At 43.0% G+C, this 27387-nt stretch overlaps 1 protein-coding gene across 7 annotated transcripts in view; it reads right to left on the reverse strand.

Annotated features, from left to right (window-relative positions):
• The window catches only part of l3mbtl4 (L3MBTL histone methyl-lysine binding protein 4), a 66028-nt gene that overhangs the window by 16443 nt on the left and 22198 nt on the right, over positions 1-27387 (reverse strand). For all 7 annotated transcript variants that reach the window (XM_018741749.2, XM_018741750.2, XM_018741745.2 and 4 more), the window contains 5 exons: positions 24953-25067; positions 22833-22935; positions 15082-15261; positions 13619-13786; positions 11012-11085 (listed from right to left, as the gene is read on the reverse strand). In XM_018741749.2, the coding sequence (XP_018597265.1) occupies positions 11012-11085; positions 13619-13786; positions 15082-15261; positions 22833-22935; positions 24953-25067 (640 nt within the window). The remainder of the gene's footprint in view (positions 1-11011; positions 11086-13618; positions 13787-15081; positions 15262-22832; positions 22936-24952; positions 25068-27387) is intronic.

A 27387-nucleotide genomic window follows, 5' to 3' on the forward strand; every position in this document is an offset into this window, starting at 1 on the left:
GCAACGACATGTGTTGCATAAGCGTAAGCTCAGAGTGGATAAAAACAAGTCCACAGTCACCACTACTGAATAATTTTACATGTATATTTGTGCATTTCTTGAAAACATAATCATAAATCTACACACTTCTGCAAATAACATGATAATATGGAACATATGATGCAAATTGTGCAGAAGAAATATTTAGCACACTGCCAGAGGAGGAAATGAGCAGGCTGAACAGTGATTTCAGGAATTAGGAGTTAATGGTGCTAAGTGCAGAGCCCTATTAGCCTGACAAAGGCAAGAAGAAAGAAACGGCAGCTGGAATATCAGTAGCTGCAGTGTGCAAAACCTTTACACACACCTGAACACTAAAAAGCAACTCATTCAGTCTACTGAGGATCCTGACACCAGTGCCCTCTGGTTATACAGAATATACTGCTTGATGGTGTGAGAGCACAAACTGCATGGTTATAAGGAGGAGGACATTACAAACTCCGGCATGTATTTAAACACGGGCCGTTTTGTTGCTCCTCGACGATGTCTGCGGCGTGTGAAGCTCATTATAAAAGCGGCCTTACGGCAGTGGCTCAGGGGAGCCGCCTTCATCCTCGCGAGACCCTGCTGAAAAGGCAATTAATTATTCAGCTTAACGAACAAAATAATGACTCTTCACCATAAAAAAGGGGTATAAAGGTCAGCATTTGACATTCAGACATCATACTGTATTTTAACAGTTAGGGGGCTGCTTGCGACAGATTAAACAAAGACAGCAGAATCGTGGGTACTGAGACCCCTACGAGAGCCCTTTTTACATCATTTCCTAAGGCTCTTGCTCCAGACCTTGAATGTATTTAAACATTTTTTTTTTTTTTTGGAAAAACAGCCCAAGGAGGCAGACCTGGGATACAGCTCTCCCTGCACACATAAAAAGTATCTAATAAGGATTTTTGGTTGCGATTCATACTTATGAACATAGAGAAACTAATCAAGAGGTGCTCAGCAGAGAAAGTGCTGAGGGTCACTCTCATCAGACTGAACCGAGATTTCCTTTCTGTGCAAAGCTGTGTTGTGCACAGGGCTGTGGAGTCTGTACACAAAACCTTTGACTCCCACTCCAGTAACCCAATAATTGCTTCTGACTCCACAGCACTGGGCAAAAGTTGTGCATTATTTTTGGGGTCGACTTACCCGACGAATATAAGCCTAAACTTATATTACACCTCTAACTTTTGGGGATTGACTTATACATCGGATCGATTTATACGCCGGCGTCTACGGTACATTTAGTCGGAGTCAGTACATTTTTACCGACTCCACAGCACTGGTTGTGCATCACCTCACCATCATCATTAATGGCTGAGGATAAACACGTCTCCTGCCAGAGGTCAGTGAAGTGAAGTGAAGTGCCGGCTACTGCTGTAGTAGAATCAAGAGGCCTAATTCGTCTCATGAGGGTTAATACAGCCATAATTATTTTCTTGGGCTACTTTCTTGAATGCTTGCAGTGCGATGCGAGGCTTTCAGTCTGTGTCTATGTGTTTGCAAGGCATGTTGGTGCATACAGTCACTTAAACAGATTCCTTATGGATCCCTTATTGATTCTTAACACAGACAGAACAAAACACAGCCAAGGATTTCATGTGATGTTGATAAACAGCCGTTATCAGTTTGGAAATATTTTTCAAGACATTTTGGTCTCATGTGCAGAGTTGGGTCTCCATAGTGACTGCTGTTATCTAAAATGTCATGTAACTGACTAGATGTTTCATATGCAAATGAATTCAATCAACTTTGTCAAGGCAATTAAGAGGGTGAGTGATAAGGAGGACCGACGACGGGGTGTGTTTCAAAGCTCATCGCGCAAATTAACATTCAGACAAACGAGGGCAATTTTAAATCACAGGCTTGTCGCTATTTTCTTGCACGCGTAACCATCTCCAAACTTTCAGTAAGATTTCTTAAACCTACTATTCAGTTTTTAAGTTTACTATACACAATGTATCCAAATCAACAAGCATAAACAGTGATGCAAACATTACACAAATCAGTCTTGAGCGCTGCTGGTTAGCTGCCAAGAAAACGTGCCTGCTTCTCAACATCCAGGAGTCACCGGTGACCTCACAGACAAGTCCCGGGGGAACCACAAGATCTGCGAGGGTTTTCAAACGCGCCGAGGCAAAACACGGCCAGATCAGAGGATAACGCAACCATGATTAACACTGGCTATTGATGCATTAGAATGAATATGGGTCATAAGTGTCTGTATTCCCCTCATAAATTTAGACGACATCCAGAGCCACTTGCAGTTCTATAAAGGTTACAGTGTAATATTTCTGTAGTATATATACAGTTAATCTTTATGCATTTGATTTTTAAAATATCTTATTAGAAGACAAAAAAAAGAGACGTCAGTTTGATTCATCTTTGTTAGATGAAGCTCGTCAAGCAGGGAACAGAAGGGATGGAAACTCTCTGTGCCTATAGTATAATAATCATCCCGGCTTTTATTTCATACCCATACTAATGTCTACCTTTGTTTGGTGCCAGCCTTCCTTGAGAGATTTCCAGAAGAAACTGAGGCCACACGCAAAACTAAAACTGCTGCTAAAGCGCCATAGACCAGGTTCTTGTCCATTTTCATCGTAGGGCAGATCAGTAACATCAAGATTTCTGAACAGCCTCACTGAGGCTACTGACACGGCAGGTACGTATACACATTGTCTCACTAATGTTACCAGCCTGCAGATGTGGCAGCCATGTACTCTTCACCAATTCAGCCAGGCTGCTGTAGCACCTTCAGTCATTTTAACAAGAGTTTCAAATGAACTGAACTGTACAAATGAAGATCAAACAAGCAAAGACACCCATCTGTTATAAACAGGGAGGATGAGCAGCCAGTGGTTTATTTTCTCCCTTTTTGGATTCTGAGAAGAGTGCAATAGTAAAAAAAAATAAATAAATAAAGTGAATCGAATCATCAATAATAGCAACACTCACACCCGTCCCAAGTGGGGTCATGGCAAGCCAGAGCCTTACCTGGCAACACAGGGCACAAGGGATACACCCTGGACAGAACACTAGGCCATCACAAGGCAGCCCAACCAGGACTCGAACCCTGGACCCACCACACAGCGGACGCTGATCAAACCTGCCGCGCCACTGCGTCCCCATAATAGCGTAGTAGTTAACGTATTTTAACACCACCACGCAGAGCAAAACTAACATGAAATGTATTTACTTCACGTGCCAGGGTAGTCACTTGTAATTTGTTAATTTTGACTCCTTGCTCACTTCATTGATCTCTACCATGGCTGATCGTTTTTGGGGAGCAGCCAGAACACCGGAGAGGCTCATCACCGTCCCGAGACTTTGCAAAGCCAACTGCTCGCCCAACTTGTCCACGCACACACCACAAACCCCCACTGGCCATGGAGGATTCTTTCGAAATTGCACCTACAGCCATTGTGAACCACCACAGTGTACTTGGCGAGAGACAGTGTGAACCCTTTAGCTCAGAACCTCCAGCACACAGAGAGACAGTTGACAGTCTATCACACCGCATCCCAAAGCATCAGTGCCCTCATCACTAAAAGGACCCACATGCTCATCCCTCTGGCACTGGGCCAAGCAGAGTTGCAGGTAAATTATCTGTGTTACCGGGTCCCACAACACCGTGGTTTGGTGTTTTCTCTTGGATGAGCACAGCGAACATTGCTGCTTAAATCAGGTTAATATATTCCTGTGTCTTAATGACAAGAGCAGAGATGGCTCTCACCTCCCCAAGCTCCCTAGTCCAAGAGGTACAAGAGAGCAAGGAGCTTTTTACTGCTGTAAAAACTGAAGCAGGTAGAGCCATTTTGCCCAAGCATGCAGTACTGTGCTACAAGAGTGATGATGTAAGAGCCACTACAAGTCATCATAAATACCTATGAAACAGATATCAGTTTCAACCGCAAGCTGAAATTGTACAATAGCACTGGAACAGTCCATTAAAATGCTTTTGTTTATATTATGAAACAGAAATCAAACAAAGGACCCCGAAAGCTGCTTCATGTTTTCTTTTGTAAATGATGGATGTGTTTTTTTGTAGACGTACGCCAGCTTCCAAGGCTAAAGATAGTATCAGAGCGTTGTTATAGCAACAACAAGTAAATCAGCGTTGAAAGATATTATATTCTAATACTAGTGATTATAAGAAACTGTCAGTTTGAAACTTAAAACCATAACACATGACTTTAAAATTGTTCCCCACTTTACATTTCAAAAACATTCTTTATTTTATAAAATCATTTTCGCTTTGTGGTTCAAAGCCTTATGAGTGAGACAGCAATGAATGAAAGAGGCTGAAAACTTAATTCAATGAAGTTCTGTTCAACGGATAACATTTCACTCATCACTTTTAATGCTGAGTCCAAGTATTTCTGCTCAAACCACAAACAGGTTCACTGAAGGTAATTTGCATCTATACCTTCTGCAAGTCCAGGAAAGGACTGAAAGAGTATTTTGTGAGTGGTCAGCACGCCCAGTGCCAACACAGTGCTTTTTCACAGGAGAAGAAAGATGGCGTTTTACTGAAATACCCAACAGTAAAGTCAAGAAACACAGGTGGAACACCTGGTGACTCAGTCGTAGCGACATGGGGACATACGGAAGTATGTGTTGATTGTGGCTGAGGAAACGTATCTCGCACTCTTTTAAAATGCACTTAAAAAGAACTTGTGCAATACATTCATGATTCCATTATCAGTAACTACTTGTCCAGTGCAGGGGCCCAGTGCTCCAGAGTCTAACCCTGAATGACAGGGTGTCCGTTACCCAGGATAGGACACCAATCTCTCTCTCTCTCTCTCTCTCTCTCATTCATCTGACACAGGTCTTTGGGCTGCAGGAGAAAACTGAAGTATGTGAAGGAAGCTCAGCTGAATACAAGGAGTAAATGCATTGCGCTCACAAACAGAGGTGTTCAAACCTGCATCTGAACGCAAAGCTTAGATACTGTGAGACAGTAGCGCTTCCCGCTGAGCCATCATGCCACCCAGCTATGCAATACAGATTTGGCCCCTTTTCAATGATGCCAAGTATAACCACTATATATTTCTGTGGCTTATTGTTCATTATTGTTTTGCACCTGGATGGGCAAAAAAAAGAAAACACTGAAAAACAAGCTAAACATATACACAGAATGCTGGTAGACATTTGCAGCTGTAACTGAATTCAGATGGCTTTCTTATTACAGAATAAAGTTATTAAATCTCTGTTTCTGGTGACTGTAACAGCTATTACAGCAGAGCGAGTTCAATATAAAAAAAGAAATGAGCGAATTCCTCACTTTCACAGTGGTGTGGAAAGTTCATCAATATGACACGGTTTGTAACAGAAATAACACATTTTAGCATTACTTCATGTTTGAATATAAACTACTTTTTAATGCCCGTTTCAGGTTCATTATGGTTTGTTTGCCGAAGGGAAACAAAGCAAAGAATATTTATTTCACAAGGAAAATGATTTTATTAAAAAAACCACTGTCTTGTGATTAAGATTGCTGGCTTACATCGTCATTTTAATGAAATCCTGAGGTTGTCATCTCTCTTATAATGTGCAGTTATGTTCTTTTCCAGAACAATGTGCTATTTAAAGTTGCTTTATTGAAGCATGGATTCTCCCAACCATTTGTATGCCACCTTCAATAAAAACAGTGTGAACATCCAGCACAAGGCTGTACTTACTCCTCTTCACTAGTTCTTATGGTCCTTTGTTTAAATTATCATCTTTCCAAGCATTTAGAACTATATTCAGGCATCTGAGCCCATACCCATTACTCTCATCTGTTTTGTTTCCAGTTCCTTCCCTTTTCATTCCATTTTGCACAGCATTCTTGACCTCCATTCAAAAACAGAGACAACTCTATCCATCTACCTATAAATGGGTAAATAATTATCTATTTATATAATAATTATTATACATGTATAATTATTTATATAATAATTACCTATCTACCACGGGGGCGCGGTGGCGCAGTGGCGCAGTGGGTTGGACCGGGTCCTGCTCTCCAGTGGGTCTGGGGTTCGAGTCCCGCTTGGGGTGCCTTGCGACGGTCTGGCATCCCGTCCTTGGTGTGTCCCCTCCCCCTCCGGCCTTACGCCCTGTGTTGCCGGGTAGGCTCGGGTTCCCCGCAACCCCATATGGGTCAAAGCGGTTCAGAAAATGTGTGTGTGTGTGTGTGTGTGTATAATTACCTATCTACCTATAAATGGGTACATTATTGCAAGCTTGTACTAACTGTAACCTTAACATTGTAAGTTGCTTTGGAGAAAAGAGTCAGCTAAATGAACAAATGTAAATGTAATCATTAGAAGCAAGTCTTGGGAAAGAAATTAAAGTGTATATAAATGCTATAATCTCCTGAAAGGTACATGAGTGTGCATAAGTCATCTGAATTCTTCAGTGGTATTAATACATTAATTACGGTTCAGCTGGCTATATGAGACACACCCTCGGCGATACTGAACGTATGGAATCGGGACTTTGCTGTAGAGGATAACAAAAGAGTGGGATCGCACACTACTTGTAACATATGGATGTTCAACCATAGGAAAAGGTGAAGGTGGATTCCTTCTGGAAGGTGAGATCTGCTTTTTTCCTCCCAGTTACTGTCTGACTAGCAAAAAAGCTCCCTTTGGCTGCTATGGCAACAGACGTATTACTGCACCAAGGGACTGTTGCGACCACGGCACCCTGAAGCCAAGTGCTCAGTAAAATCCAAACCGATTTCAAAAGGCCACGTTCAGTCTATAAATACATCGCTATGCTGCTCCACAGCAAAAAGCGTGGACGAATGGAAATTCATAAATGTCGCTGGACTTCCAGACCAAGGGATCTGTTTCGAGAAACTGCAAAGTGGGCATCAGCGTCCTTCGGTATATCTCCAAGGAGCAGGGGTGGCCAGATGGCTCTCTGGGAACAGAGGTGCAGACAGAGCCTAACAGGTGGGGGAGGGAGTTTGTGTGTTCGTGATGGCTCAGCGGGGGGGGAGGGCAGTTGGACTGCCTCCTCTCACAGAGATATCCCCTCTAACAGGGGTGGGGGCTCTTGGATTAAAAACATCCCTTTTGTCTATGACAATTCAACACCTACGCCTGTGTTAGACAGCAAAAACACTGCGGTAAATATATTACCACTAAAAAAAAAAAAAATGTATTTCAGTCAAGCTTTTTTTTGTAGCTCTCATATGACGATGAAGCACAACTGGAGTTCTGGGCTTAATATTAGCTCTGATGTTTTATTCAATTCCCAGTAGATATTTTCAGTCAAGTTTAAGAAATTATGGTGAGGTTTAAACTGGAGGGCTCCTGGCCGACGCTGTGCGGGGACACAGAAGGGCTACACAGTGTATAAAAACAGTTCTCCTTCTTGATGATTTTCTTATGATACTCACTGTGTGCCTTCTTTCCAGTCAATAATGAAGACTGTATGACTGGCAGCACTCATGCACTGTCTAACCCACCCAGTCTGGAGCCTGTTGAGAGGCTGTGATGGAGGAGGGGGCTGACTGCCTATCACTTCCAATGTCACGGAAATCGCTCCAATTGGGTTTCACAGGGCAGTCCAAGCTGTCACAGTGTCTTGTGCCACGAGAGCACAAAATCTGGCAGAGTAAAGTCATGCATTTTGTTTAACGACAGAGCGCATATATGATGGTGGTCCCATAAGATTACAGTGGGGCTGAAAACTTCTTATGGACTAGGTACGTCATAGCAGCGTGTTCCTCACGTGTTCAAGGTGGTACTGCTCTAAACAAACCTGCTGCGCTGCCAGTCGTATAAAAGTACAGCACATACTATTATGTACAGTAAATAATATATCATAATGATAATAAACACCTATGTTAGTGGTCTATGTATTTACTATACTGTACATTTTGTTATTTTACAGTGTAATCTTTCCACTTATTTAAAAAAAACTGTTTACCGTAAAACAGTTTGATATACTACGCTGGCAGCTGCATCATAAATCTCGCGTTTACCACGAGGCTATAGCATCTAGGTTTGTATAAGTACGCTCTGTGATCAAGGCTATACCACAACAATGAAATCACCTAACAACACATTTGTCAGAGCACATCCCCCTCAATATACAACGCATGTCTATTTGCATTTTACATTAATTCATTTAGCTGATGCTTCTCTCCAAAGCGACTTACTATGTTAAGGTACCTACAATTATTGACCCATTTAAAGAACTGGGTAATTTCACTAGAGCACTTTAGGGTAACTACCTTGCTCAAGAGTACTACAGTTGAGTCCAAAGGCAGCAGCTTTAACCATTACACTACCAGCTGCTCCACTCAATTGCATTTCAAGCAGGAACATGCCAAAAATGAAGCTGACCCAGGGTTCCAGAGAAGACTGGTGTGATGCCACATTTGAGCAAATCTTAACAAGCAGCAGCATATTCAGCTATGGGCAACGTTCGCTCCGTATCGTCAGCGCTACGTGCAACGTTTTGGGAAACAATGCGGTTTTTATTGATGACACCCTCACAAATGTTTCTTTCCCCTATATAAGATCAGGAAAATAACACACATCAGTCAAAGGTACAGCTGGGAGTTCCTTCACACTAAATTTCAAAGCGTTAAAAACAGTAGCGGGACAAAGAAAGAAAAACAAATAAACACAATGTATCCAGACAACAGAGGAGTTTGTTTGGAAACAGATGGGTTCGCATTTGAATAGTTTCACCCCTTGAAGAGGAGTGGGAGGTCAGCGGAGGAGGCTGCTCCACCTGGGAGTCGTGCACAACCCATTGCTGAAGGAGCGTCACACAGGGACGAGGGAGGTGCATCTCACTTGTTCAATGCCTAATGCCAGCTCTCCGGGGCGCTCTCTCGCAAACAGCCATCGGCAGTTTGTGTTTTTCCCGTTCATGGTTGGCGGGGGGTGCAGCCTTGCGGTTTTTACTGAGGACAGTCAAGTACGGTTAAGACGACTAAATTAAACAAAATTGGAGGGCTCCCGGGGTGCAACAATGCAGCTTCAAAACTAAAAAAGCACTGCAAATACAGCAAAGGAAAGGCTTGAAAACGTAAACGCTGTGCACCAGTGTGGCAGCACTGCCTCCAGCTAAAGGAATCTGTAGTGACAGACTGGGAGAGTCCTTGCACTTCTTTGTCTTATTTTGTTTCTTTGTCTTAAATCAGACTTGACAGATCCGGGAAAGTCTTCAGGACACGAGGCAAAAATGATGAGGTGGTTAAAAAATAAATAAATAAAAGAAAATAAATAAAATGCCTGTGCAGCGTTTCTCACTGTACGGCCCAGAAAACATAGTCTATCACTAACGCTTCTTTGGCGCGTTAATAAGTCTGGATACAGTATGAATCATTCACATTGTAACTCAACGGAGCTTTAAACACGGAGCGGGCCTATTATCTTTGTTAAGCGTTCACCATGGAAACAAATGGCGGATTACGCCAATCCGTCCATCTCCAAGTATAAATATAGGAGTCTCTACTGCTTGTGATGTTTGTCTTCAAAAAACATCACATCATCTCAGCTACATTCTTTGAGGGCTTGTCCTTTACAAGCTCTAAAAGCTGTAAATAATGAATAATAAATAAAGACATGCCTGATAGCATACATGATCTGTTATTTTGCTGCTCATTCACAAAATTTATTTGAGGCTGGTAATGCATTCTCTTGGGGAAAAGGGGGGGAAAAAAAAACTGTTTCCTGAATTATGATTTTCTTCCACCCATTTCTGAAAAGTTTTACTTATTTAGCCTGGAATACACGTAGGGAATCTAAAGGGGAACCCAAATGAAGCCATTACACGCCACAAAGAAAAGGCGCTAAATTAGTATCCCGGCGCATCTAAATTGTCCTGGCTGCTCTGGCCCATTACACTTAAGTGCTCTGAGCAGAACGCCATATTTTTGCCGGAGTCTATGGAGAAATCGGTGAAGAACACAGCCGTGGAGAGGACATAACCCTCAACGTTTACGACATTCGTTGTGAACACCGACACTCCTTGACTGCCACATAAAAAGTCAATGAGGCGCAGGTTTCACTGTTAGCACAAAAAAGTAAATTATTTCAGAGCAGAGTACAATTTACAAGTGTTGTATGACTACTGTGATTTTAATTATGTGCAAGTTTGGAAAAATGGTGAAGAATCGCTTCAGAAATCAGAGATGTGGAAAATTAGGAGACTAGAGAAGCCTTCCGTTAAGCCATCTTTTCCCGTGACACTTGACGGTGCACTAAAGGTGTTCCTTAACTGCACTAATAGTCACGATAAAAGAAAATTATGGCTCTTGGCTATTCAACATCCAAAAACATGGTCAGGTGAACTGCTTTACATTTATTTCTTTTGTATTTTCTCTAAAGCGACTTCCAATGAACTCCATGTAGTGTTATGAGCCCACACACCTTATTCACTGCTAGATACACTACTTAGTGGGTCACTCATCCATACATCAGTGAAACACACACACTCTCTCTGTTACTCACACACACTAGGGGTGAACCTGAACAGCATGCCTTTGGAGTGTGGGAGGAAACCCACGCAGACATGGGGAGCATGCAAACACCACAAAAACTGAGGGGGGAATCAAACCCACATCCTCTCACATCACCCAGGCACTATGAGAGAGCAGCGCTATCTGTTGTGCCACCCAACTGGCAAGTCTAAATTGCCACTTACCATGTTTTACTGATCTTACAAATGACAGGTCACAGATGTACTGGCTTCACTTCTGTCCAAGGCGTATCCCATTTTACGCCCTCAGTTTCAGGGGAATTCTACCAGATCATCATGGCCCAATGAAGTACCTCTCTCAAGGCTATAGCAGCAGGAGGTGGGATTCAAACCTGGGTCTTTCTAGTGCAAGGCGGTGCTGTGAATGCAAATGTTCCAACCACTACGACACCTGCTGCCTATCACCAACTGTCAGACTAGGACAAGCAAAAAAAAAAAAAAAAAAAAAAAAAAACAGCAGCAGCAACACCGGCGGCTCTGGGGCTGTTACCTTTGAACAAAGTGTGCACATCGATATCCTCCTCCTCTTCTTTGATTTTCAGATGCTTCGTGGAATGGGCAAGCCTGCATGTGGAGGAGAGAGAGAAGATGTGTGTGTATGTGTATGTGTGTGTGTGTGTGTGTGAGAGAGAGTGCAGGTGGAAGAGAAAAGGATGACAAAGGGCTATTATCCCCCAAAGTGGAAATGAATCACTGCAGCAGCACGACAAGACGAGCTGCCCCATGTAGCCCTGCGAAGTGTGTACAGTCCCTACACTTTAGTAAATTTGATCACTACGGAGGGAGTATAATCCATACGGCAATTACCTGCTTGAGCAGTGCGGTATGTCTGCGGCGCATATGACTTTAACATGAGATTCAGGGCTCAAAAATCCTTTTGCACGGAGCCTTGCCAATGAGTCTCTCACTTCTAAGCCACAACTTTGAGGTGCAATAAGAGAGCTTCCTGAACACACTCCAGCTTGATTCCGGCTTGGGGCAAGGGCACAAATTTCCTTACCTGACTCACTCAGCACTAAATGAACTGCAAAAAAAAGAGGAAAAAAAAAAAAAAAAAAAAAAGGCGAGAGCCATCTTTTACACCCACAGTGTGCAAGTCAGACTGAAAATGTCAAGGCTCCTTCACGAGCTTTCCTGGAAGAGAAGCTTAGTTACGCCAAGCGGCATTTCCTCCGCATCTCCGGCTGTCATCCCCCCTATGGAGATGGAGACCCCGCTCGTCACGCACACCCCAAGGTAACACTCTGATATTCAAATCAGCAAGCATCACAAATGAAAAGCTGTTTGTTCTTCTCATTAAAAAAAAGAAAAAGAAAAAACAACAATTAGTACTCTCTTTCAGACATCAATCAGCTCGCATTTTCAATATTTCATGCGGGCATATCGTGAATAGCAACAAAACCCCTTTTGTGTGGGCAGATGTGAAGACGAAAAATATTTTTTTCATTATGACACACGTTTTACTTAAAGAGGAGGCTTCTCATATTTGATGACAGTGCGACGGCTGTGTGTCGAGAGATAAGGTGGAGAAATGAGCACGAGATTTAATAAGGGGACCGGTGAACTGTTGGGAGTCGCTGAAAGGACGGCGCGACAGCCAATGTGTCCGACAGATGTATCGTTCACGGTTTGCACGAAGCCATTGCAGGGGTATTGGGTGATAGAGTGGATTAGGACTTCAACTTGTAACCTGAAGGTTGCTAGTTTGAGTCCCTAGACAAGCTCTGAAACACTTAAGCGCTATGCTTATTATTTACTATTTATTATAGTACATTTCTATGTATTATTTAATACATTTCTATTCATTATTTTACTATTTACTATTATTATTTTGTACTTAGCTCACACAATGATCAAACTATAACAAAAATTTCCTACAATTTTGATGGGCAACTTAAATTTACCAACACACCCGAACACACGTCTGTGGAAAGTGGGCGGAAGCTGCAGCACTGGGAGAAAACACAAGCACGCATGGGGGGGGACATGCAAACGCCGTACCGACTGACCTGGATTTGAACCCAGGTTCAAACTCAGAGCCCAGGTGTTGCGAGGCACCACTGCTATGTGCTGTGCCACCGTGCTGCTCTAAGAGCTCAGTAAAACCTACAGCTTTGATGAACAATACTGGACGGAAATCATAAAACGTTTTGTACAAAATACATATTTATACTTTGTTTTCTGCCAAACCTCTTCTCTGCTTGTACTGTATTAAGACCACCCAGAACTCAGCTATGCCTTCCAGTAGAGCAGGGCGGTCTGAGTCGGGACAGACCTTATTCTGAGACGTCCGCATGCGAATCAGTGTCCATCGGAACGCTGCGTGACCTGTAAGGTGCTACCAGTGTGGACAGCCTTTCATTTCAGGGTTAAATGGACAAACATCGAAGACCGATAAATGTTGAAGAAACGCTAATCTCTCAACAAAGGGAACTGTTACGCTAAGAGTACCATCTTAGCCTTCCTTTGCACACACCAGGCAGTCAGGGCCCGTTCTGCTCCAGCGCAGAAGCTGGATGCAACAAACTGGATCCCAAGCAAATGTTGTGCGGACTCTGGCCGCGGGTAGGGAGACGTCCCTGACTGGACACTAAAGATCTTCTGGGGTGCAAACACAAGGCATCTCCCTTCACAGCTAACATCCTAGGTCCCCGTGACCCGGAGAAAGAGCACAGGGATGCTTCTTTTCGGAAAACCCTTGTCGTAAACTGTAACGGACCTGAAGAACATGCATAACGTACTCTGCGTGTGCTCAGGGGGTGTGACTGACGACTAATAAGCTTTCCGCGTAATTCTCCTATTTTTAGACACAGATGTTTTGTGACCATATAAAAGACATCAGAGACAGAGATCTGAAAACGTTCACATCGTGAATCATTTACACACTCATTGGATTCCGCACCATGACAGGTATATCTGTCATCTAACATCCATCTCTGCCACCTTAGCTAAAGCAATTTAGACAGAGGTGAAAGCAGCTTATTAGCAGCATTTTTCAAAATAGTTAATGATATTTCCCTTACACAAAAGTGGCTGCAGTCAAAGCCCTGCATGACGTACGCAGAGCCGGCAGAGGTGAGAGGAGCTGCTGGTGTACCTGCTCTGCAGCTTGGCCTTCTTTGTGGGTGGAGGGAGCACTTTCTGTCCCTGAGCAGCAGCCTCCTCCACCTGCTCCTTCTTCACCTGGGTGTGCGTGGGGGGCCGGAGGATGGACGCGTAGCGCCCCCGCAGACGGCCCGCCCCCTCGTAACAGGAAAGCATGGCCCTGCGGTTCCACACAGAGAACAGAACGGGTCATCTAGGGTCATCGTCGGTGTGCACAACGCCCATGCCCATGAAACGAGTGAACCTCACCTGTATCCGGCTAACAAATAACATTAACATTTGCATTTCGACAACAAGCGAAAACATCTCTGCACTGAAACTTCTTATGTGGACTAATATTTGTTCGCTGAATTAACTGCTTTCTCCTGCAGGCTTATTTTCTCTCTCAGACATTTCTGGGGCCATTTCATAAAGATAACAGCTCTTGCTGAATGTTCTTGCGCCACTTAGCAACTTAAATATTTAAAACAGCTCTTCCTTCCTTGGCTGTGTCTCGAAGTTCTGACGGGGTCAAAGAAAAATCCGGAAAGGGAACGAAAGGAATTTAAGGAAGGCATACTGAAGGCTAAGCTGATTTCTGGTGCTGAGTCAATGTTTAATGTGTATGTCTCGATGCTCGTCGTTGGTTTTTACTTCCATTCCTGAAGAAAGCGCAGTTTTTATCTCGGGTACAAAACGGCCAAGTAACACAAGTTTGCTGACTGCATAATACCTATGGATGCCTGAGATAAGATTGCATTCGTTGGGATGAAAAAGGCCAGTGATTCAGCAAATTTGTTGACTTTGAACTGCTGGTTTTCATCTTCACTTCGTAATTCCATACATTACTTCCTTGACTGTGGTTGGCATGTCGGTGTTTCACTTCTGTTCCATTTGTGGTTCTACAACGTCACTGCAGAATACCTACACTGTACTTCTGACTAGTCTACATGGAACACGCTGATAAGTAAAAACCGAGAACATCACAGTAAAGTCATAAATTTGAATAAGGACAAAAAGAATTCGGTCCATGAGGAGACATAAAAGCAATTGTGCACGTTAGTAAAAGAAAATGGATTCGGCAAAAATGCTCGTTTTCACAAAATTCAGCAAGTCTCTAATCAACCAATCTATGCAGCCCCTGGGACATCATGAAATTATGAAAAGGTAGAGACTTCTTTTGAGGGAATTAGATTTCATTAAGGATTAAACTGCAACCAATTTCGGGAACATTAAAATGCTGAAACGAACGAAGGACACTGTTCACTACTGTACACGTTCTCCTGCATCGTGAACTTTGAATGGGACCCTTCGGCACTCAGGTTAATGTTTAGACTTTGAAGACCTCCTCAGTTTCCTGTGGACAACGACTCAGGCACCGACAGTGTTACTTCCAGCCATATTTCATAGCCCTTCAGTTCAAACCACACTATTTTATTCTCACCAAAACTAGCCATCATCATCTCCTCCTCTCACCTTGTCTCCATACGGCGGTCTCCTGGATTCTCCTCCATGTCCACACCACTGGGCTCTTTGCTCTTCTGCCCTGTCCCCACCTGTGCAGGTACGGTGGCAGTGTGCTTCTCGCCTCCCAAGCGGTCTGGCAGGATCACCTCTTTCCTCATGTTGATTTCCGAGTAAGGACAGCCAAAGGCACTGCGAGCAAGAGGAGAGACCACCAAGCCGGTGGATGCAGCGGTGGTCATTCAGCGCAGTGTCAATCTGATCGCTCAGTACTCGCAAAGCGTGATGCGGAACACAATCAAAGGGATGTTCTCGTTTGGTACAGTTTTATAACCTGTTTCATGACGTTTTCTTTCAGCAGCAGGCTCATCAATCGTTTAGTCAAATCACATTTACTCCAGTATTCTTTCCAGTTGTTAAAGCCCTCTGGAAAACATTTCCCAACTACCTCCGGTCAGGAAAATATGTAGGAAAGACCTTTATAACTACATCAAAGTGGGTTAACCCAAAAAGGAGGAGAAGCAGAGCCCTGAAACAAGCACTCTGAAGAGGATTCATGGAAACATAAAATGCATCAATGAAAATCATGAGGAAAAAAATGGCAACCAATGTGAACGTGAATGAAAACAGTGGATATAGAGTCATCTACCACAGGGCCTCTTAGGTCCTGAAGCCAAAAGATTAAAACATACAGGCAGGTTCCTGTGGGAAATCGCAAACAGTTAATACGTGAGCCGACAACTTTGGAGATTTATACATCCAAGCAGGGGCCAGAAACCTCCCTCGCCTATTCTGTGATAAATGGAGCATTCAGCACATTTGAATGTTGCTTCTTCCAGAGATCACAGGCGCATGAAATAAACTTCCCAAAGATCAGCGCCTTTCTGGAAAGCTGCATTCGCGTCAGCTTTGTACCCTTGACTCCCCATTGGTGTAATGCTCTCCAAAGGCACAACTGGGACTTAAGATTACATTAAGCATTGCAGGACTGATGCTCCAAATGAGGGATTCTGGGAGCATTAAAAAAATGTATAAGGGGCATGCATGAATAGAAAAGAACTGAACTGAACAAAGGCCAAATCAGACACCGAGATAAGTAACAATTTAAATCCTGGCATAAGAGGACACCAAAAAAAAAAAAAAAAAACTGAAACAAAAGGAAAAATGCAGGCAAGAGAGACACAGCAAAGCAGAACACAAATAAACAAGTGTGCCAGTGCCTTCCCCATTTAGCAATTCATTCTGTCTTCTTAAAAAAAGCAATTCTTTGAATCACCACTAATTGGAGACAGGCTTTGTCCTCAGCAGAGGGGGAAGGCACTTGTTTAAAAGCCTAAAAGCTCACATCTGGGCAGCCATCTGGTTCCCCGTGTCCCCTTCCCCGGGGGAGGACTCTTATTTTGCTGCTGTGCATCCATCAGTGAGCGAGGGGGAGCATGCGTTGGGCGCGCAGTGCATCTGCAGGACAGCTGCAGCGAAAGAAAGCTTTGTATCCACGTCTGTGTCGGGAGAAATGGGAACTGTGGTTTCATACCTCCACCAGCTTCTGACAACGCACGACTTTATATTCAAATATTCAAATCAGCAGAACAGTACTAATTCTTGTCACTAAGTATACCTGATGAAGTACTCTTACATTTATTTATTTTGCAGATGCTTTTCTCCAAAACATCTTACAATGAACTCTACGTAGTGTTATCAGCCCACAGACCTTATTCACGGCAGTGACTCACGCTGCTAGAGACACTGCTTACAATGGGTCACTCATCCATACATCGGTGGAAAACACACAATGGGTGAACCTGAACAACATGTCTTTGGACTGAGGGAGAAAACCCACGCAGACACGACAAAAACATGCAAACTCCAGACAGACTGAGTGGGGATCAAACCCACATCCTCTTACACCACCCAGGGTCTGTGAGACAGCAGCGCTACTCGCTTTGCCACTGCAGTTCCTGTAGGTGATATGAGGACTTGCGTTTATGTTGTGTGGTCAGCTGAAACACATGAATGTGACAGCAGCTTCAGGAAGACAGTTCTGTCCTTTGAGTGTTTAAATAAGAGTTAAAATCTTGGCAACACCTCCATTTCTGAAGTTCACCTCTGTGACTATTGCACCAACCTAAAAAGAGGCACAGTACTATAAATTGCAGTTTTTCACTGGGAGGATTATGAAATGTGAAAAAAATATCGCCATGTTTGCATTCCCGGACACTCCTGAACTGCCATCATACTGTATATCAGGTCTTAGGATGGGTCATCTTGCTAAATATTAAATCATCATAAAATCACAGAATCCCTCACCAGGTGTGACTTTTGACACACTGCTACTTTTTTAATAGAGCCTTTGTTCAGCCATTGTGCGTACCCAACCCCCAAAGAGACAGCAAGTCCGTTGCAGCAGATTTTCATTAAGCCAGACCTGAGAATTTGCAATAATATCACCAGTGAAGATTACCTCTAACAAGATTACATGATGAAACACCAAAGATGCACAGCTGCAAGCTAATATTATGTAACTTTCACATCCAACACTTACAAGTAGGCCTTTGGGCAGAGAGACAATGCTCCTTGAGCAAAGACACATTATCGAGAGCCTCCGCGAAAGCAGCTATTAGCTTTATTAACAAGCGCGACTCGGACAGATGATCAGTTACAAGTCTACTATTCGTACTATTAAAATTTGACTAGGGCCTCAAAAAGATAACCTGCAACATTTAAGCAGAATAGGTCACGCTCAATAAGCACTTACACAAAGACATCTTTAAGAGACGTTTGTCTTTCCAGAGCTTTAATGATGGCGCCCTTACAGGTGTTAGAAAATCTGGTGCCAAAAATTTAATTGGTAAAAAAAATGAAACACAGAGGAACAGTGAACCCTCAGTGATATACGAGCATAAAGTTTTAATGTTCTCCCTGCAAATAATTCATATCTCCTCACAAGCAACCACAATGTGTAATTTGGATGTGATCGGAGTGCAAACACGGATGAAGCAGCGCTTGATTTTCACCGTTATTCCAAAACATGAAGGAAACAGACACATTTCTTTCCTTCACGAGAAATCTTAACAACCGTGTTCATAGCCCGGTCAACTGGCCCTCCAGCCCAGAACATTCCACAGGTCACGAATGGCTCACGGCACTAACTTTTCCTTTTGACTGGCCAGATGACCTTGTGACCCATTGCAGTAGGTCCAGAAGAGTAGTGATGGTTTAAAAATGACAGACTGCAACATTTGCAAATGGTGAATCAATCTAATTTTACTGAAAGTATATTATATTGTACAAAATAAATTTATGGTAATAAGATGGTTACAAATTAATGAGAAATTGTAATTGTTTTAATCTAAATGTTGATACTTTTTAATAATGTATGACTTAAAACAGGCACGTTATAATAATTATTTCACTACATTTGTATTTTTTGTTTACTACTTAGTTTCACACCCATTCCCATGTCTTTTTAAACACTGCTTCCCTTACATTGGAGTTAAAGCGGCACCATGAACAGTGAATAACTTTTAGTTATATGTATTTATTAATCACGACGCAGTAAAGATCAAACCATAAAAGTCATCATCACCTCCAGCCAGGCTTAATGCTCAGAGATTCCCAGCCCAGCCCAGGAGCAACAGTCAAGTACAAATCTATACTTGTTTGACACTGTAGTTTGTAAACGCAGCTTGAACAATGGAATCAAGCTTTTGGGTGTAACAAAGCAGCCAGTGTGTGTTTTATTCACGACTTGTCTGTGGAAAGTTAAAGGAAAAAGGGTGCATCTAAATAACTTTTCTCCAAAGCAACTTAGAGTATTTAGGTACCTACAATTATTTACCCCTTCATACAGCTGGTTAATTTTCAGAGGAACAAATTCAGGGTAAGTACCTTACTCAAGAGCATTAAAGCTGGAGGTGAGACTCGAACCTGTGACCTTCCCGGAGAAAAGCAGCACCTCTAACCATTACACTACCATGCATCCAGCTACCCTTTGCTACTGAAAAGCATACAGATAAATGACAGGACGTTTCATCTTCCATGTAAAAATATAAGGAAAAAAAAATCATGCAAGCTTCGTTGAGACAGTGTTCTGAAATATAAATGCAATGGACACACTGTCACAGCAGAAGAATAATGGAGCAGTACTTAATGTGTGCAGGGGCACTGACTGTGAAGGCTCCGTGTGACTCCTGCTAGAGCGGCATCAAAAATCACTATGTGTAGCTGCTGCGGCCCTGGGGCGGTAGGGGCTAGTGGGGGTGGGGCACGGGTGCAGGGGACACCGTGCCAGCCGCAGACCTTCGGCAGAAACTCAGCACTTCCGGGGCCCCCTGGCTTCGGTGGTGCACCTGCCGTGCTGGAGCCCAATGCAGCCCGTGTTCTGAAGGGAAGCGCTCTCGGCAAGCCGCTGCGGAGCAGCCCTCCCCAGGGTTCCTGCCAGCGTAGCGTAGCCAGCCTGAGGAGTGCTGCGTGCTCATCCGAAGGCGGGAGAAGATGGGCTGTTCAAAAATAGATTACCGAACCTGGATTCTTTAATCTTGCCACTAAAATTACCAGATCCTAGTGGGCTCCACTCTCCACAGTTGGTCTCGCTGCCCTTGAGAGCTCAGATGCTGAAATGAACATTAATTTGTGTTTCTAATAGGATATTTGGTCATATCTCAATTTGTGCCACTCTTGTGCATGCGAAATTACAGCATAATTACATGCACATTTCATAAATATTGCATAACCAGTGTGTAAGAGCTTAGTGTTAATTAATTTTCGGGTGCACCATGCAAATGATCAGTCTATATAAAAACATACAAATACATACTGGTAAACCTCAAGTACAATCCCACACTGAGATAACCCAAATTCGAGGCAAGAGAATTTGACTTGAGGAGTTAGATCTAATACCCTTACTTTATCTTACAGAGCGTTTCTTTGGATTTATGTGAGTTTAGTTTTTGTGTTTTTCCCAACAGCTAAGAAGAAAAATCCATTCGCGTTTATACTTATTCATTTAATTTCTCCAAAGCACCATATAATGATTAACTAGTACTTAGCTGACACCTTTATCCAAGGTGACTTGCTATGCTACGTACACAAAACTCCCTACAGTTACTGAACCATCTACACAGCTGAGCCACGGAGCACACAAATAAATACGGGGGTGGACAAAATAATGGAAACACCATATGAATGTAACTAAATCATAATCACAAAGGTGAGGCATATTCAGGAGGCTGCCAGTTAGCAATATGTGTGAGCTGTGAAACAGCTCCGACAGGTAGCACTTCGATATGTGAGTTTTCAAAGCAACACGGTACAACTAACAGTTCCAAAGAGGATAAAGAGTCGGTTCCCAAACTGCAGGTAAATCAGTCACAAAAACTGAAAAGAAAAAAAAAAGAAAAAAACCATTTAACATCTCAAAAACAGAGATGGCCTATGGCAAACATGGACAAACCACCACATCCAGAGCTTCCCATACAGGTTCAGTGATGTTTACATCAGTTGATCACTATTGATTACTATCGCAGTGCTTCCTCCATTTTATGGGACTTGGGAAGATTTTACCATATTTACTATTGAACCTAAAGGCAAATACATTTTACAGTTATGAGAGTTCACCTTACTAAAGGTTTTCAGAAATGCATGACCTAAGGTGGAGGAAGACTGGACATCATATAAAACGAAGGGCAGAGGTGAACATCTTCCACATAATTTACTGTGTTTAAGCCACAGTGTGAATATATTATTTCCATTATCAGTGCAGTGGGTTTATTTTGAAGTGTTAACAGATTTTTCATGGACTTACGTGCGAAGGAGGAACCAGACAGGAGAATGACTGAGGAAAAGATTCCGATTATCGCATGTGGTAACATGAATGATTCACAGCCAAGAAATGTTGTAACTCAATGGCTCTTTCTCTGCAAGTCCTTTTTAATTGCAATTATCAGTCAAGTTAATGTAGAGAAAAGCCCATCAGCCACAGCACAATTAGACATGGGCCATTACCAGTGTGCAAGCAAGTTATAAATCCAAATTAAATATATACATCTATATGAGGATATAGAGCAGCGCTTCCATGGGCCTGCTATAAAAGACTGTGTTGCGTACTTTGTCATTGCCATTAATGCCCACTAATTTTACCATAATGCCCAGGTAATAAAATGCAAATACATGCAAATGATTGCAAAACGCATGGTAATCAACATTTAAATATTCAGTTTTGTCTGATTTCCTTAGAGCACATAATCTAAAGTAACAGCACAATCCTGCTTTATTTTCAATCACTGCAATTATGCAGCCTGTAAAGAATCACCTGTAAGACTGACAGCCACTTCCTATTCTGTCCTCATTTTATTTAGTACAGATTAGTGTAACAAAAAAACACTGTCTGATTAGACCCGAATCTCTCCAGAGTCAAAATTAAACCTGCTAGACCGCAGGCAGCAGAGAAAATAGTGGTTAAGACCTAGAAATGTGAGCAAACTGCTGTAGGTACTGTGTCTTCCCTAGTAGGGCACTTCCCTTGTACCCTCAAGAAATGCAGTAACTTGATCATTTTGGGGAAAATGTCAAAATGCAGAAACTGCTAAAAGAATAAAGGCCTAAAAGGGCAAAACTACAAGTTGTGAAACTTGGTTCCCAAAACACAGTTGATTTTAAAAAAAAAAAAAAAAGAGAAACAACAATTACTTTAACAACAAGAGTTAGTATTATTTTAAAAAAAAAAAACAAACTACCAAGATCTACTTGTACATGACTTACTATATGGTAATGATTTTTACAACACTCTTAAAAAAACAGACTGGAGCAGCTCTTATGCTGTGTCATCAGTTAATAGCAATTGCTTTAATACTCAGAGAAAAAAAGGTTTAAACAAATGCAGCTGTGGTATATGACAAGATTACAGAATGAAGTGACGTGCAGAGGAAACACAACCAAGCTGACTCACAATGCAATGCCTATGTGTTTAAAATAAAATTTAAAAAAAAAAAAAACCCCCAACATATCCTCTTCTGCAAATCACATTCCACTGGGTGGAATCCTATGTGGAACAAGCTAAAAATAGTCATTGCTGTGGAATCACACAACAATAACTCCTCACTTTCGGGTTGCTGACAGTTTGCAGGGTGGGTGCGGTAACACAACACCACGCGCCGGGCCCCAAGCTCAGGTGATGTACTGCACATGGTATCGCGAGTGAAAGAAGCTCTCAGCTGGAAAGTAACTCAATCTTCCCAGAGCTCTCAGCGAACTGCAGGCAGGTCACATGGGCTCACCTTCTTGTTACAAATTTCCCTGGACCTCACATATTAAAGGCTCACATCCTGCTGTCTGGCACTGCTCCCCACCCAACATCACCCCAGCTAGTGGCCCCTGCTGCCGATCACATTCAGCTTGCTGGCCATGCTTTAAAAACCAGTGTCACACTGCGTGATGATCAATAATTAATAGCTATGATGAAAGGCACGACCCATCCTGGGTGTGTCCTCTCCCCCTCCAGCCTTACGCCCTGCTCTGCCGGGTTGGTGTGTGTGTGTCTGATTACAGGGGCTATCCAGAAAAACAAATGGTTTATAATGCCAGATAAGAGCAGCCTGAAGAGCATGACCCTGTTTTTTAAGGAAAATGCTGTTTCAGGCTGGGAATTCCCCCCCCCCCAAAAAGAGTCATTTCATTGCCCAACACTCCCTCCCGCATTTTTCACAAAAGCAGCAGAAGAAATACATGTGTCTAACGGAGTGGTGCAATATGTATTAAACACTCACCTGTGGTGTCCTGTGTACCGCGCCCCTTTGATGTGGCCCACTCCCCTACACCCTGGGGTTGGACACACTCCCTGATTTGATGAGGGCTTGAGGTCAGAAGGTCCTGCAGAGAAGGACAGATGGAGAAGCAAACTAAAAGAAGCTGTGACACAAGAATCCCTCAGTGAGCTAAAAAACTGGAGATAACCACGGCAAACAGAGCTATCGGCGTGCCCCTCAGCCGACGTGATAGTGTTGTCTTTTTGAAAGCTGATTTCTGCACTTAAATGATTGATGTGACCTTGTGACCTCCAACCCATCTCACCTCCCCCAAAACCCTCATAATTCTCCGCAGAAGATGTCTGTCAATGTCCTGATGTCGGGGTCCTGACCTTCACTGTCCATCTCTTACCAACTACTCAGATGAGTCTGTAAACGTCCTAGAAGCACAAGCTGCTGCTGATAAAAGCTGAGCAGGCAATACAAATCCTGATACAATCAAATACAACGCGCGCTTACGTCAACGTGTCAGTCGAGTCATCAGCTGGGGTACACTCGTAAAGGTGGCATTCGCTCTTTCGTACAAAAAACCTCACGCAAAGGCAGATGGTGTGTTTCCTTCTCGCAGTGTACGTGAGCCTGATTTTGTTTTTGTTTTCCAAAAAACGTACATCGTTTCATGAAGGTGAAAATGAAATGTGTATACCTTCTATGCTGATTGTAATGTTCCACAAAATGAGTAGTCTAACAATGTGCACATGCATTTTCACAAGACAAGGCAGCAAAGTCAACAATTACTTTTGTAGGATTGTCGCTCTCCTGCACCGAACTCCTACAATTCGTCTCTACTATTTGCTTTTAATTGTAGTCCACACAATGCTTTAAAGAGCTTCATTTTACAGTATACAACCTCTTCACCCCAACAAATAATCTTTAAGAAAAGATTTTCCTAAGGGAAATGTGAAACATCTGTTTTATTAACAACACTTAGAGATTATTTGATTAAAAAAGAAATTTGAGAAGCCCCCCATAAAGGGCACTGGTATCAGAGCCACAAATGAGTTAATTCCTATAAATTTACGGTATGCTTTGATAAATTGTCCCTGCTAACCATCCTATGCAATATTCTTGCACTGCTTGCAATACTTTGACAACACACACACACACACACACACACACACTTTCTGAACCGCTTGTCCCATACGGGGTTGCGGGGAACCGGAGCCTAACCCGGCAACTCAGGGCGCAAGGCTGGAGGGGGAGGGGACACACCCAGGACGGGATGCCAGTCCATCGCAAGGCACCCCAAGCGGGACTCGAACCCCAGACCCACTGGAGAGCAGGACCCGGTCCAACCGACTGCGCCCCCTTACTTTGACAACATCCAAACAAAAAATATATTTCATATAGTTGTTCCTATTATATGTGAACACTGCACTGAACAGATGAAAACAGAGGCAATGCAATTTATCCACGAATTATACAAAATACAAAAATCTTTTATCTTTTCAGAAGCAAGACCTTTTTCCTAAGGTCAAAGAAATAATAAATTAGGATTTCATACTTTGATTAAATGTTTTCTATATAAAAAAAGCACCTTTACTTGTTTTGGTAAACATTAATAGTGCAATGCATTGAAATACAGCATGGAGAGTTCCCTATTGAAGATCACAGAGAATATTGGTGGTCTTCGTAGCTCGGGTTGATGGTTGAGGTGTTCGGTTCTTCGCCGAGCTTGGCATTCAGGTTGCAAACGTTTCATCACCAGTTGGCGAACAACCGAACACCTCAGAGTTCCCTATATTTCAACGATGGGCTCTAGGAAGGCAAAACAAAACCTGCAACATTTATAAATCAATATGAAGGAAAAGAGGACATTGCAGCAATCTCCAATTCCATGTGCCTCGTATTTTTGTCCAATTTCAGGCGCACAGGAGAAAAAGCAAGTCATTTTGAGCACTTATTCTGCAAAGCATCCTCTTTTTCCCCTTGTGCAATACTCACTGACGCTGGCCTGCTAAACACCAGCTTCGGTGTTTGCTGCACAGCTCACTATTAGGTGCTAAAGGAGGGGGTGTATCCCAGCGGGGGCCTGCAAACGACAGGTTCACTCAGCCCTGGGACACGAGATTCAGACTCACGTGGGGGAGCCTCCAGCGGGTGGCCCGTCCGGGCACACCACCCAGCAGGGTGCAGGTCTGGGTGGTCCGAGTCCACCCAGAAATCGAACTTGTGATGCCAGCCGTCAAAGTGCACCTGCACGGATGAGAGCATCGTATTGCATCAGCCAGCCTGATCCTGGAGGTGCGGTCCATTACTATTTTAATCATCAAGCAGAGAGAAAACAGACATTAAACAAAACCCTGTGCACTCAATGGCCACACCTAGAGTGAAGACTAAAAGGACTGTTAATAATATTTTCAGTTTCTATTCAGATTTCCACTTGCTGTACCTGCCCACAGGGTAATAATCCACTGTCCAAAGAGGATTTCTTGGCATTAAATATTAAAGTTGAGGAAACCACATTAATAATGAAAGAACTAGTTTTCACAAGATCAGACAACCTTGCCTAAATACAAATAAATGTTACATTTTTCCTTCTGAATACGATCTTACAGTGACACCAGGATGACTTTAGAGAAGAAAAGTTATACTACATTTTTTAAGAAAAATTATACAGATATTAATACATGCATTAATTCCATACTGGTTAACCAACATACGATTTGACCTCCACTAATGTGCACACACTGCAACAAGTAAGACAAAAATAGATGCTCCTCACACTTGTATCACTGTCGAAAATGTTGTGCTCTTTGACAAGTGCAATCTAATCACAAACAACACCTATTAATTCCCATGCATCATTTTTCAAATTAGCACTAAACAAACAGCTTGTTGTAAAATTGGAGCCAGGGCATGGTGCATCCATCCTAGACGAAATTACATCCGCGTGACGACCAAGCACATAAATCCTGACCAGTGATGGAGGACCAAAGTCTGAGGGTGGGAAATATGTGCAATCGGTAATGGAATTGCGCTTCCATCCTTCTGTCCTTCCGTTGCACTGGGTCCGCTCTGCTGACCACCGCACCTCGCTGCCACCCATGTCCCCCTTCCTAAGCCACTGTATCGGCAAACTGAGACGGATGGTTGTTCTCACATCCTTTCAAGAGGTAATCAATGCAGTCCATAGCATCAGTTAACCCCAGCTAAAGCAATTCCCCATTAACAATTCCCATTTGATCGAATAAGGGGGGATTAACCAGGCTAAACGATAGTCATAAATCACCCAACGCGCCAGTAGGTTATCTGTGCCTGCCTGCTCGCGCCAAGGCAAAGTCTTGAAATAAGAGTGTTTGATGATGCGGTTTTTCACTATGATGTATACCCCAGCTCAGTGTGAAAAAGCACGGCGCTACTTAATCACGCTTACAAACCGGTGTGCAACAGCGGAACTGTGTTGTTAATGGGCGTTGGCCTATGGAGGGCTTCACAGGTTTAAAGGGGGCTTCCAGCAATTTCACCATCTCCATCCTGCCCTCGTCTACTGATGTCACGCAGTAGCATATTTTGACTGCATCAGAAAGACAAATTCCATAAGAGTCAGGGAACAGTACATTGTCAAGGTCTACAGCAATAAACATGACAGCGAGCTAATCAGAAGAATGCACATCTAGATTTTTAGAAAGAAAGAAAAAAAAAAGGTGAGATGAATGTCAAGTAGAAATTGGCCTCCATCATCCTGAGATGCCCATCAACCATACCGTCCCAGCAGAAGGACACGGCAGGAAGGCCGACACATCTGCGGCCCCGCATGCTGTGATCTGCTTAATAATTCATTTCCTCTCCGAATACACAGTCGGAGCAGGATTCCACCTCAGAGGGCCTGTCGAGTGCTGGGACATAGAGAGCGAGGCTAGCCAAACCTGCTTCTCTACGCAAATGGAAGTGAAGCACTGAGAAGGAGAACTGATCAAAATGGCAAATGGATAAAAAGGCTACAGCCTCTGTTTGTCCAAAGCCAACTAGTGACATCCAACCTCAATGTATTCTATTGAGGTAGATGAAAACAGAATCGTACTTTCCGTTCACTAATGTTTTGCTGAGGTGAGACTGTTGCATCGTGGACCAATATTTCGTACAGCATTAATTAAAAACTGACTGGACAGAGCAGCACCCTTCAGTGAGGTTTTATACTGCTCACGTCCTCCACTGTTTCTCTCACCTTAACCCTGTAGCGTTAGACCAGCTGCATTCCACTCAGAGCTATCAGGTTCACATCTCACCTCCTGCTGTAGTACCCTTGACCAAGGTTCTCACCCAAAATTCCTCCAATAACCTTACCCCGTTGTGTGAATCGATATTAAATTGTAAGAAGATTAGTATACAAATACAATTAGTCACTTTGAAGAAAAGACAGGTAAATGAATAGTTTACGATTAGTAACGAACAACTTTTATTGTTATTGACGGTAAAAACAGAACTTGCTGAGCCTTTTTAAACCTTCCTATCCAACACCCTGTTGCAGCAATAGGTAAAAGCAGCACCCTTCAGTGAGGTTTTACACTGCTCA

Source organism: Scleropages formosus, chromosome 7 (assembly GCF_900964775.1).
Source record: "Scleropages formosus chromosome 7, fSclFor1.1, whole genome shotgun sequence".
NCBI classification, from domain to species: Eukaryota; Metazoa; Chordata; class Actinopteri; order Osteoglossiformes; family Osteoglossidae; genus Scleropages; species Scleropages formosus.